The sequence below is a fragment of the Cyprinus carpio genome, chromosome B12 (assembly GCF_018340385.1).
Source record: "Cyprinus carpio isolate SPL01 chromosome B12, ASM1834038v1, whole genome shotgun sequence".
In the NCBI taxonomy this organism is placed as follows: Eukaryota; Metazoa; Chordata; class Actinopteri; order Cypriniformes; family Cyprinidae; genus Cyprinus; species Cyprinus carpio.
In genome coordinates this window covers 17,408,438-17,422,356 of record NC_056608.1, presented here as the reverse complement: position 1 = coordinate 17,422,356, position 13,919 = coordinate 17,408,438, and the positions used below count along the sequence as shown (strand labels likewise).

At 35.6% G+C, this 13,919-nt stretch overlaps 1 protein-coding gene across 1 annotated transcript; it reads right to left on the bottom strand.

Moving 5' to 3' along the window:
- Nucleotides 1-256: 256 nt before the first annotated feature.
- On the bottom strand, nucleotides 257-8,860 carry cpn1 (carboxypeptidase N, polypeptide 1). Its single transcript, XM_042735792.1, has 9 exons — nucleotides 8,528-8,860; nucleotides 6,397-6,593; nucleotides 5,595-5,750; nucleotides 3,288-3,464; nucleotides 2,552-2,663; nucleotides 1,812-1,951; nucleotides 1,292-1,391; nucleotides 1,094-1,212; nucleotides 257-1,010 (listed from the first exon to the last, which is right to left on the bottom strand). The coding sequence occupies exons 1-9, from the start codon at nucleotides 8,760-8,762 to the stop codon at nucleotides 894-896; spliced, it is 1,353 nt and encodes a 450-aa protein (XP_042591726.1). The 5' UTR covers nucleotides 8,763-8,860; the 3' UTR covers nucleotides 257-893.
- Nucleotides 8,861-13,919: the final 5,059 nt, after the last annotated feature.

Here is a 13,919-nt window from a genome sequence, read left to right as displayed (position 1 = left end):
GGACAGTTGCTCAGTCTATGAATGAGTCTGCCAATCAACACTTTGCATAGTTGTAGAAAAAGTACTAGTGTCTTTTATGTGTTTTTTAGACATGGATGTGCTCAAGATAGCTGATGACTATCTACACAACCTTATATATTGCTGTTCAAGTTTAAGTAAAGAACTTCACCTGAACTGCTTAATAGTATTCACTTCAAATTAGAGTTTAGGAAGTACATGGATCATTTCAATAAATTTGTACTTTGCATGCAAATGGTGAAATACAATATGCCTTGTTTAATGAATCATAACATATTCACATTTAAAGATCATGTGAAGAAAATGTATATGCATGAGTTTTTTTTTAATTACAGTGTGTATTGATTAGCTTAATGAAAATTTAAATACATTTTTATAAATATTCACACATGCTCATTACATTAAACATGTTCATATTCCTAAAAACAAACTGTCCAAAGAGTAAAAAGACCAACCTTAGTATATTTTAAATGATAAAATGTTTATTTTATTATTATTATTATCCACATGAGATAATTAACCTTATACTGATCAACCACTAATCATATTCAGACAGTTTCCAATTTAGTCCATCTAAATGCCTCCATTAATCTATGATTAATTTCTCATAGAACAGAATGTTACCTACTTTTTCCCAATTCCTTTATAATCCAAGCCATAATAAGACATACATATATATTTAAGCTCCACAGGAACTTGAGAGCAATATATGGATTTCACAATGAAAACACTTTTATGCATTTATACAAACAACAGAGAATCTACTTGACATAGTAAAGTGAGGTTTGTGTGCACACAGTGAGTGTCCATGTTTCCCATTGTTGTTCTTCAGTTTAAAAAGCATCGACTTGTTTTGTCTGTGTAGTTCTTTCTCTTTATCTTGGGCCAAGGTTGGTTGGAGGAATTTTAGCTGTTGGTGAACCTTTCTTGTTGGGATAAGCTTTAACGGTCAAGTTTATCCCTTTTGGTTGAACTTTCAAATAGAAATCCAACTGGAAAGAAGAACAAAAAATCTAAGTCTATTACTGAACAAAAAGTCAGCAATGAATAGTGTATTTGTGATGTTGTTTATCACCTGTACAGCTTCAGCCGGTCCCACTGTTACTGTTTTGGTGAAAGGTTGGTAACCTAGTGCAGAAGCTGTCACTGTGTAGGTACCCGACAAGAGCAGACGGAAATAGTCTCCATCCGTTCCTGAAACAGCATTGGATACGTTAAATGAAGTATTAAAGCTCTCTACAAAATCAGCTTTTAAATGTAGAACAACTCTCACCGCTGGTGATATCATGGTTTATGCCAGCCACAGAGATCACAGCATTGCTAACTGGGTTGTTGTTCTCATCATAGACCATGCCTTTAATCCCATGGTGCACCTGGAGGACAGGAGACAGTCCAGATATATGTCAATTTAGCTTTCGGTTGTGGTCAGGCACTGCACTCAAAGTGGTAAACTGATTCCATCCATTACTTTAAATGTGCTGCTGAGAGGTGTAGAGTTACTTGAACTCACAACAAGACCCCTGAAGCACTATCTCAATTTCACATTATAAGTATCTAGGGACAGGTTCATTACCTGTTAGTGCCATGGAGAACCAATTTGTCCTTCTTACTTGTATTTGCTAGAATACTAGCCTCCTGTTTCTTGTTTGCTTTTGAATACAAAGCTCTTTCTCAATTTGTTCAATGGTTTGAATGCAGAAATGGAGTTTGAACTTCTCCTTGTTAAATTACAGGCAGACAGAGCTGAGACTAGAGCAGTGAAACAGTCAAATGTGAGAAGAGGAGTTCATCACCTGCTCCATGTAGGACACCAAAGCCTCTCTGTTGGCCAGCCACTCACTGGCGAGAGCCGTCACTGGAGGAAACTTATCACAGCTGAGCTCCAGAGTAATCTCAAAGCAGTTTGTGTAGAGGTAGTTGAAGTCCTGCATCCCTTCAGAGACATTGAGTGATAATTCTTTTTAAATCACACATTAAATATATATTACATTTTTCAGTGTTGGCCAGAGTCAAAAATGCCACAAAATATGAGAAAGATGCACATATCTTAAGTATTCACTGTTTTTTAAATCAAATATTTTGTAATATTTGTATTGCGCACCTAAATTTATATTTTCAAGAAAAACAATCACTCATACACAAAAAGCCTCCACTGTATACACAAAATACAAACAAGAATACTGTTCACATGCTCATGATTTACCATTACCTGCTGTATTTTTTTATGCAAAATTTTTGTTTCCTTTAAAATTCATTTTAAGTTTTGTAATATGACCTTATAAATGTAAAAAAAAAAAAAAAAAAAAAAAAAAACCTCCCCCTATAAATTCATTTTAAAATCAATTGGAATATTGCCCCAAGAAGAAATTATTTCATGACTGTCATATAGATCTAAACTAGAAAACAATCTTGTTTTTTTAAGACAAAAGTGCTTTTAATTCCCAAATTTCAGCTAAAATGCAAGGCCTCTAGATGAGATAAAACCACAAGCCTTGTTGAAGTAATTGAACGAGAACTGTGGAATATAACCCACCCTTAGACAGAGAGTACCAGCTGGCTCCATTTGTGATTCCTTCATCAAAGTAATCTCCGCAGTTCCAGCCCTTATGCATCCAGCTGTGGGCGTAGGAGTACGTCTTTGCCAACTATTCACACATAGTGCATAAACACAAAAATCTGTAAATGTTCACCAGAAAATTGGGGGAAAACAACAGCCAACTCTTTATTAGTTAAAGGAACACTTCACTATTTTTGAAAATAGGCTCATTTTCCAACTCCCCTAGAGTTAAACAGTTTACAGTTTTTGAATCCATTTTACCCTTGATAACGGCAAAACTCAGCTGTTTAACTCTAGGGGAGTAGTGGAGTGCTCCTTTAAAGTGTATGATTTCTGTGCAATTACTCTGCTGGAAAAAAAACCCATCTTAAAAAGCTGGGCTGTTTGTCTAAATTGATCTAATTTGGCTGGTATTTCTGGGAGCTGATAAGACATCCTAAACCAGCACCGTGAAATGGAGTTGCAAAAATAATGACTGATTTCAAACAGGTTTCACAAACACTCCCTCCATTTGCCATTGGTCAAGCAAACAGATAACCCCAGATAACACACTATTGATTGAGTCTGTGTTGCCTCTGTAATAGTTTGATAGTGCCACAGAAACAGGAAAATAAACATAAATGTCCTGCATTTGCTAACGGTTTCTGGACATTTAACTTTTTAGTAAGTAGAAAATTATACACTTAACTTTTAAAAAACAACAACAACATACCTTTTTGAATATTTTATCATCGGGGGAAGCCGAGTATGATGTTTTGCCTCTTATCCGGGGTTCGCGAGACTTATCAAAGGGGTAGTTAGCAACTACAGCACCACCATGAAGGTTAGCCGACAGAACAAAGTTGTAATTTTGCATCCATTTTATCACCGCTAAAGTCTCCGGCTCAACCTGCAAGAAGCAAGAATACAGAGAAAAAAAATTATTAGAAAATGTGCATGCTGTGTGCATTATTTCAGGCTTTGTTTTAAGTTTTTGTGCCATGACACGGCGTTCTGGAATATTCCTTCAAAGCTGTTATCTGAGAAATCTGACATCATGTGGTAATGTATCCCACAAGAGTTGAAGGGATAATAAACCTCCACCTGGCCTTGTTGTATTAAGTAAAATCAGTCTGGTCAGCTCCTTAGAGATGGCTGCTGGGTATTGATCCTGTTTTTGCTCTGTTTTGAGGAGACGTTGTATTTATTATGCATGGATCTGTATATACAGTATAAACATCCAAGGGTCCCTTTGGCCTCAGCTGTCATTGAAGAGTCTGGTTTCGTGCTGTGAACTCACACGGATGTTTTTCTCCCTGCTTAGCTCTGTGTAGTGCGAAGCCCACGCTGGGGTCAGAGGGTCACGAGCGGGGTTTGATGTGAGAGTGACAGCTCTTGACTCACAGAGAAATGATTGGAACGTGTCATACTCCTCCAACTGCAGTTCTTCTGTTGTTGTCCTGAGGGATGTCTGGCTGCCAGTGAACATACTTACTTCTCCAAAGCTGGAGTTCTCATTCTAGACTGAGGAAAATAAAGAGTTGTTCCTGGAAAGAGCTGTTTAAATGGTTTGTATTATTCTGATGGGCTCCAAAAGTCTGGCAATTATTACATAAAATCAAATTCTGTACTATATTTCAAATAAGCATATTTGTGAACTAATTTGTGCTAAAAGTCAAATGCTTCTGCTTCCACTGAACCACAAGATTTTCTTTGTAACATTCTTAAGTCATGATGGATAGCATGGATCCTCGCAGATGATATTGACTTTATATTACTCAGCAAGGCTAGCCAAAATATCCAGAGCTCATGAAGACTAACAGCAGTACAGGCTAAAAAGTCATTTAGACAGGCCAAGGCTCTCTATTTTGTGAAAGGTGGGCCTGTTGGCGAATGATAGATAGCAGAACGAGAGCTGGGTGGATTACCAAAATAACTAAAAGAAATAATAATTCTGCCCAACAACAAAAAAAACAAAAACGTTTTTCTTCGCAATGCAGGATACTGGCTTTATCCTGTATTTTACTTCAGATTGTAACAGTGATTTTTCTGTGTGTATATACATTGTTAGGGCAATAAAAAGTTACCCCACGAAAACATATACAGAAATTTCTTATGATGATAGCAACACCAATGTCATGGGCAGAATGACCCACAGATAACTGAATCTGGGATTCATTCCCAGTCACTTCACAAAGTTCTACACATAACTTATTACGTTTATTTAATTAGCAAATATTTTGGATAATTTGAGATTTTTATACTTTTTCTTTAGTTTAAAAAGTTTTTTTTCCCAAATTAGTCTGATAATATGTTTGATTTCCCAAGGAAATAATTAAACAATACCAATTCCGCTTCCTCTTAAAGATTTTAGCTCCAATAATGATTTTTGCCTATATTTTGAATGTATAGTATAGAAATAGACAGAATTGTTTCAAAAGAACCTTTCATTCATTTTTGCAATCAGACTAAACAGTCCGTGCTTTGTGTTTTTGATTCCCTAAAAAAAAACTGGCTTATAAAAGTCATGCGACTCAGAAATCAGACTACACTGGTTGTGCTGTATGTTTCTTTACTCAGTAAAAATAATTAATTTGGTTTTAGTATTACGTTGAAAACAGTGCTGCTTTGATCAATAGAACATCATTCAAAATAAAAACAAATATTAAAAATAAAAAATTTTACAAACAATTTCACAAATAAAAGTATCTTAATAAAAATATATAATTTCTATATTTAATAAAAATATATATTATTTAGTATCTATTTAATAATAAAAAAATCTATATAATTAAAAAAAATAAATCACACTGACCCCAAACGTTTGACCAGTAGTGTACATAAATGGTTAGCATATGACCTTTAATATATACAAACATTCTCTGTTATTGTAACTCTTGCAAAGTGTATCTTACATTGTCTAAACATCTTTCCGCACATTCAAATCACTACACAAGCTCCATGACTAAATTGCTTGACTGGTCTCTCCCACTCATCTCATTCTGAGCAGACAGCAGTATGTGACACTGATGATGCCCACCTGTAGTTCCCAGTTGTCAGGCAGTGGCAGGTGGTGGTTTTGGCCATTGTGCTTCTCGTAGTAATACATAAGAGCATTCAGGTCTGGGAAGTTGCGGTTCAGGTCCACGTCCTTTGCGTTTCCACGTCCCACTAAGTAGCCGTTGAACTCTGGACCCTGTAAATCAGAGAAAAGAGCAAATCATTTCCTAGCCTTTAAGTAACCTTTGGGGAGAGATATCACCTTTTAACATTCTCAATATGTCAGTTGTGAAACTTATACCTCAAGTGGTTTATTGTGCTTGTGTGTATTGCGTAATCGAGCTAGACGATGTTAAAAAAATCCTGTCTGATGCTGAGGCGGTTTTTCTCTGCTAGTTCATGTCTGGTCCAGTGAGACGCTTGATAACTGGGTGTGTGTGGCCACATTCAACCACCATTTACTGCTGGTCATATAATTAGCCTCTGAGATCAAGGAGGAGTCTCTATTACTGTAATTTTGCATTCTAGATGTGTGAACATTGTACAGTAGGTGTATGGATGGTTCATACTTTGTGTGTATTTTTGTGTGCATTATGTTTGAATGTTATTTTTGTGAGTTCTTCTGGTGTAATTAGTCTAAGAAGAAAGTCAGCAATGCACTCTGGGATATGGCTTATTCCTTCATAACAAACTGGGTGCCACCAGAGACTTACAACACTCCCACGCCACAGCTGCCATACTGAATAAATAAGTGTATACATATGCATGGTCGCGTTCACACCATTTTCAGTACACTAGTACACCAATTTATAAAAGTATACTATCTACTAAGGGCTGTATACCTGCCTGGCTGCAACCTCATATCCATCCGGGTTCATCGAAGGAAGGATGTGGATCCGTGTGTCATGGATGAGGTGCGTGATTCGCTCGTTTCCTGCCCGGTATTCCTCGCACAGGAACTGGGCTAAGTAGATGAGCAGCTCCCTGCCGAGCACCTCATTCCCATGCATGTTCCCGACATACTTGAACTCGGGCTCCACTGAAAAACACAGGTCAGGTGACCACCAGTCAGGAAGTCATGAGGTCATAGGGTCACATCCGTGAATAGCATGCAAGCAAACAAGTTCTATGCATGCATATGAAGCAGTTCAGAAGCAACAACTGCATAAATTGAGAGCCAGTAAGCATACTGAACTCTAAAGTGTTGCCTACTAAAAATTTAAAGAGATTTTGTCATAATTTTTCAGTTTTGTTCCGAACCTGTATGAATGCCTTTTGTGGAACGCAACACAAGAAATTAACTTTTTTAATACAATGAAAGCAAATGGAGATATGGTCTTCAGAGAGCACCATAGAAGTAGTTCATACAACTTAAACATTACAATCTTTTGTTTTTTAAGACATATATGACTTTTATATGAGAAACAGACCTTATTTATTCACAGAAAAGTATGGAACGACATGAGAGTGAGTAAATTGTGGCAGAATATTGACAGAATCATTCTACAATGTGCAAGTGTTTGAGTAAGATGACACCATAAATGCTAGTATCAAATATGAATGAATTCAAATTCATAATTTTCCACCCACAAAAGCTTTCTGAGTGTTTAACAGCGCAGCAGGCCACTCTCATCGAAATTCCTGTCTCACAGCCAGTTGTCAGCTCATTATTCACCATTATCTCTTCTAACAAGTACCAGCAGATTTCCGTTTGTTCTTTTTTGATGCGGAAGTGAGTGACGGCGAGATCGCAAATCTAATTAGCCACTGTGTGCAGGCAAACTCATCACGGTCTTCCCATTAATCATCAAATAATTCAATTAACAGTGATGTGCCTCTGCTCAAAGATTCACTAAACGTGTGACCTCGACATTAATGCATGAAGCACAAACATTGTTTGGGATCTAAAGGGTCAGGTCACAACGACTTTGCCCACTCTGCTGTACCGGTTCCTGTTTTTGTACTCCATGAGGAACATGTATACATCCTGCAATTCTCTCAGAGGTTTTACCTTTGTACTCATATTGCCAAGAGAAGCAGATCTTTACATCTGATGGCAAAGATTCATTTGCTTTCGTAAGCTGATTTATTAACTCCTTTTGTTGATGGATCTTAACTACTTCCAGTAGCTGAGAGCGGAATGTGTTTTGAATTTGAGTGAACAAAGGCACAAGGTCTACAGGCAAGAACAAAAAGGAAAATTTTACTGCAGCAGTTGCTTTTTTATATCTCAGAAGATATATTGGAGTTCTGAGATGTCTTTTATTGAAGTGTCAACTGACGACATACAAAATTAATATGAATAGCATAGCCTAGATAACTTGGTTTCTTTAAGAGTTTGATAAGGAAATGTTTAAGCTTATGTAAAGACTTTTGGTTCCAAACTTTGGTCAATCTGAGAACAGTTTGAGAGATTGTTCTCCTCTGGAACTCTAGAAGAGACACATGCAAGATTAACGAGGTCTTGTTCTCAATAGAATCATCGGAGAAAAAGCAGAAGTGTCCATTTGCTCTCCGTTTATAGAAGAAACGATTGAGCTATTAAAGTCTATCCTATGGGAATGTTCTTGTTTCAGATCAATGATAAGACTGATGTTTGCTCCAGCCTGCAACAGTTACATATAACCCTCACCACATCTCCAGGCACGTACTCCCCCCTTAAACCCATTACTGTCCATTCCTGGATGCAATTTACCGTATGTGAGTGTTTGAGGAGCAACGAGATAAATCAAGTTGACGGTCAACACTAGCTGGCCAGACAACCCAGTGAATAACCGGCCAAAGCTTTATATCAAGAATTCTGTTAAGCGCTGTTCTCAGAAAACAGCCCAAATTATGCAATCAAACCCAAATTCTTACTTTACCAATCAGTTCTGGCAGCCCTACAGCTTCAATAGGAACATGCTAGAGTTTGCTTGAGCTATATGGCTGAGGAATTTAATGCCTTAGTACAAGAGTAAAGAAAAGACTCACATGCTTCATGGATGCCAGGATTATCACTGAACTCCAGGACATATAGGTGCCGTCCCTCTATGCTGCGACCGATGCTGTAGATGCGAGTGATGTAGGGGCATTCACTTTGGACGGCAAAAAGAGCCCTCACCATCTCCTCATAACCATGGTGCTGGAAGTCAGACGCCTTGGTCAGCGAAGCCTCAAGCCCCAGAAGCAGCGCCCCAATCCAGATCAGAGAGCTGCCTGACAGCATGGTCCCAGACTGCTCTGCAAACAGAGCGCCACTTCTTTTCCCTCACTCTCTTTCTCGATCCTGCTCTCCCCGTTTGCCTCCTCCCTCTGGACCTCCTCTCACTCCCGCTTAGAAGAGCAAGTAAGGACGGCCCCTCCTTTCTCTCTCTCTCTCCCGATTCCCTCAGTCATACCATTTGTGTGTGTTTACTCAATTGGCATTGTTAGAGAAGTGAGAGTTTGACACCACATATGACACCTAAACTTTGGCTTTACACTCCTCGCACACTAAACCTCCCCCTCTCGTGTTTTTCTGGAAGTGCTAGTTGAGCATTTCATTCCTGATCTGTGGTTTGTCTCTGAGTAGCTTTTAAAAGCATGATTACTGGTGATTTAAGTAAAGGGGAATAAAAGCAAACAGAAAAGGGGTGAAATGGAGGCTTTATTTTGGGGGAAAGGGATGTGATTAGTATTTATTCACCCACTTTCACTCCAACACTAGCTCATTCATTAACTCAAAGTAAACATACTCGGATCCCGAGAGGTTAGAGCTACAGGGCATTCTGGGAAAACAGACCATGGGGGACCAAAGGTTTCAAATGAGGGTTGTGGAACTGAGGCCCTCTCCCCCAGTCACCTCTACTATAAACCTATAAACCCCAGGAGCTGCTGTCAGTCACACTCACTACAACCTGCATGTGACCTACAATTTATCTCCATTCTCAATAGCCCCACCGATGGAAATGTAACACCTATTGCATCGACCAAACAAGCAGGATGTTTATTCAACTGTCCATGTGTTTGTGTCACTACTCACTACCATTACTTTTGCCAGACTAGCCATTTGGCTTAAAAGTCAACCTGAAATCAAAATGCACATTTCTTACACACACACACACACACAACATTTTGATGACGTGCACCCTGTGCATATACATATACTAGTGCTGTCAAACGATTAATCGCATCCAAAATAAAAGATTTTGTTTGCATAATATATGTGCGTGTTCTGTGTATATTTATTATAAATAAAAAAAAAAAACACACACAATATATATTTTTAAAAAAATTACACATATATACACATTTATATATTAAAATCAAAAAATTATATATTAAAAATAAAAAAATTAAAATATATAAATATAACATATTTTTCTGAAATATATACATGCATGTGTGTGTATTTATATATACATAATAAATATACACAGCATACATACATACATATGTTATGTGAACAAAAACTTTTATTTTGGATGCGATTAATCGCGATTAATCATTTGAGTCTGACAGCACTAATATATATATATATATATATATATATATATATATATATATATATATATATATATAACTGATTATATAACTGAGTTATATAACTGATAATGGACAATAATGGACAATTCTTATTTTTACTGAATATTTCAATTTTTATTATAGATGGTTTATTCAAACACATCAACATTCTTTTTTTTTAAGTATTGTAACGTAGCCGATCTATTCTATAAACTAGTAAAGTAGTGTATAGAGCACTATACACTTACAGGGGTGCACATAAGTGGTGCGCATGCGTGACAAAAATAAAAATAAAAAATGGCGCCGTGTAAATAATTTCATACTGCTTATTTGCGTACCGACCATATGTTAATGCACAATTAGCCTACTATTTTAAATCGACAAACTGTAATACTGTACATGTATAAGATTTCTATTCGAACTGAAATCATGAATCTATTCTAAGCTATCTGCTGCCATTTTCAAAGCACAATGCAAAACTGTGACATTTCATTCACTGACGCGCTTCAATCGGCAGCGCAGCGCCAGAATAAAAGCTTGTTGATTTTAAGTTGGAAAATGATGAAAAATTCATATTTAAAAAAGTAAATATTAGCATTTTATTTGATGTTTAGTATAAAATAATTGTATTTTTATTTAATACACATTTTGTATTTTAAAAAACTATAGTATTATCACACTTTATTATTTTGATTATTATTTTATTGAAAAAACTAAACAAATAAAGTGCAATAATATTATTATCGCTATTATTAAGTATTTTCTAATAGTTATATTTAACGGGTCACACTATGGGCAGTGTGAGGACCAAACCAAATCTCAAAGTGCTGTTATAAGAACCAGGCTGAAAAACTTCTGTGCACCCCTGACTATATACAGCACTATTATAAACTATTAGTAGTGTCAGAGTGACACCCACTGGACAACGGTAATAGCAGCTGTAATTAGAAGAATGCCTGCAAAAAAAAAAAAGAAAAAAAAAAGGGGGGGATCAATAATTTAGATACATGACCATGTGAAATTATATTATGATGGATGCAAACATGTAGCAGCTAATTGTTTAGTTTTGCATTCTTACTCAATGATAGGGTTGATGCATAAACTCAAAATCTCCAAGACCTAATACTGAATAAGGGAAAAAAAAAAAACAAACAAAAGCAGTCATTTGACTTTAGGGAGCAGTCATTAATTTGTTTTCATATAACAACAACAATAATAATAATAATAATAAAAATTGGATTAAATAAACTTACCAGATTTGTACTCTCCATTGCAACTGATAGCTTAAAAAAAAGAAAAGAAAAAAGTGATTAAATAAATATTCAATAAATACCTAGGCTAAGTCATGATGAAGTACATTATAACTAAATTTAAAATGACAGCTTCTGACTCACATTCTTGGTCATGGGCACAGTTGATTTCATCTGTAGGAGAAACAGATATTCTGATATATAAATCAAAAATATTTATTACCAGTGCTGAGACTTTTTTCACACTTATTACCAGTATTTAGCTGGTTAGGAATCTCATCAGAATCTTTTACACATAAGATGTCGGTGTCTACTGGCCACTTTATGCATGTCTTGCCATCTCTATAGTCTATCTGACATGACTGGGTTGAATTGTGAGATGTACAAACTGGGCCATGTCCATCCATCATCTTAAAGCAAGACACTTTTTCTGCAGTCTCTATAAATGCCACTGTGAAGTTGTTGCATGTTCCTACAAAAACAAAACAGAATTTGAGAGTTGCTAAAGCAATTTAACAGCAAAAGCTTTGCAAAAATGTAACTTGTACAAGAGTCACATTATCATAAAGCCCTCATTTTACTATATAGCTTACTGTTTATTATTACAATGCATGTATCAAACATTAGACATCAGATGTAAAATGAACCATTATGTAATGCTGAGATGGCTTTAAAGTGGAAAAACATACAGACACTTCATTAAAGAATAACAGAAAATGTGACTATAGTATAAGGCTTTAGCGCATTCCAGCCGGTTCTGGTAAACTGCAGTGAAACACAAATTGTCTTGTTTTTTTATTTATGACAGTTAAATGAAATTACCATTTTGTAATGCATTACAGCAAAGATGCAGGGAAAACATCAGTATCTGTGAACAGATATACAACACACTTTAAACATATGTGTATATGTATATATATATATATATATATATATATATATATATATATATATATATACAGGTCCTTCTCAAAAAATTAGCATATTGTGAAAAAAGTTCATTATTTTCCATAATGTAATGATAAAAATTAAACTTTCATATATTTTAGATTCATTGCACACCAACTGAAATATTTCAGGTCTTTTATTGTTTTAATACTGATGATTTTGGCATACAGCTCATGAAAACCCACTCTCAAAAAATTAGCATATCATGAAAAGGTTCTCTAAACGAGCTATTAACCTAATCATCTGAATCAACTAATTAACTCTAAACACCTGCAAAAGATTCCTGAGGCTTTTAAAAACTCCCAGCCTGGTTCATTACTCAAAACCACAATCATGGGTAAGACTGCCGACCTGACTGCTGTCCAGAAGGCCATCATTGACACCCTCAGGAAGGCATCAAGCGAGAGGGTAAGACACAGAAAGAAATTTCTGAACGAATAGGCTGTTCCCAGAGTGCTGTATCAAGGCACCTCAGTGGGAAAGTCTGTGGGAAGGAAAAGTGTGGCAAAAAAACGCTGCACAACGAGAAAGAGGTGACCGGACCCTGAGGAAGATTGTGGAGAAGGACCGATGAAATATGCAAATTTTTTGAGATAGGAATTTTGGGTCTTCATGAGCTGTATGCCAAAATCATCAGTATTAAAACAATAAAAGACCTGAAATATTTCAGTTGGTGTGCAATGAATCTATATGAAAGTTTAATTTTTATCATTACATTATGGAAAATAATGAACTTTTTCACAATATGCTAATTTTTTGAGAGAAGGACCTGTATATATATATATAATATATATATATATAATATATATATATATATATAGTATATATATATATATATATATATATGTATATATATACACCATAGAATCATTGTGATAATATTAAAATAGACATTAAACTAAAACAAAAAATTAGGATAATGGGGCATATTATCAATGAATAATAGAAATGTATAAACATTACAAGAGATTTGGCAACACTTTATTTTACAGTGTCCCTTTTACACATACTTGCCATAGTAATAACAGTAAATTATTTATAATTATATGCATTTTTTTAATCAAAGTATCCTGAAAAAGCATCTAAACAGAACATTAAAATTATTTCTGAATGATCATGTGACACTGAAGGAATGATGCTGAAAATTCAGATTTGCCATCACAGGAAAAAAAAGATTTTAAAATAAAATACAAAGCAGTTATTTAGAATTGTAATAATATTCCACAATAATATTGTTTTTACTGTATTTTTGATCAAACAAATGCAGCCTTGGAGAGCATAAGTAAATTTGAACATTGAACAATCGTACATATTGCAAACATTTAAACAGTTACATTTATACACTGAATGTTTTTTTGTTCCATCACCACATATTCATATTTCAAATCACCATCACCCAATCCTAAAAGTTCAGAAATAGATCAGCCTGCCGTATTCATAAAGATTCTAATCCCTCCAGAAAACTCTTATTATTTAGCTTAAAAACTTTTAAACGTAGAGTCTTAGCTTAAGATCAATTCTGGACCGATCTGAAGCAACTCCAGTAAGAAAAGACAAAACTTTCATCTTAGTGAGGAGGCGGGGTTGACCCCGTTGCTATGTACTGGACACAAATCTTTTGAAGACTGTGATTGGTTGGTTGTCCAAGATAGGAAAAAAAGAGTGATTTAAGTATAGGGTCT

What these genes read in the sequence shown, in the direction of transcription:
- cpn1 (XM_042735792.1), bottom strand. Translation starts at nt 8,762, where the DNA reads ATGCTGTCAGGCAGCTCTCTGATCTGGATTGGGGCGCTGCTTCTGGGG. An exon ending in ATGAGGTTGCAGCCAGGCAG is followed by an intron (nt 5,751 to 6,396) that starts GTATACAGCCCT and finishes TCTGATTTACAG; the next exon opens with GGTCCAGAGTTCAACGGCTA. An exon ending in TGGTGTCCTACATGGAGCAG is followed by an intron (nt 1,392 to 1,811) that starts GTGATGAACTCC and finishes CCTGTCCTCCAG; the next exon opens with GTGCACCATGGGATTAAAGG.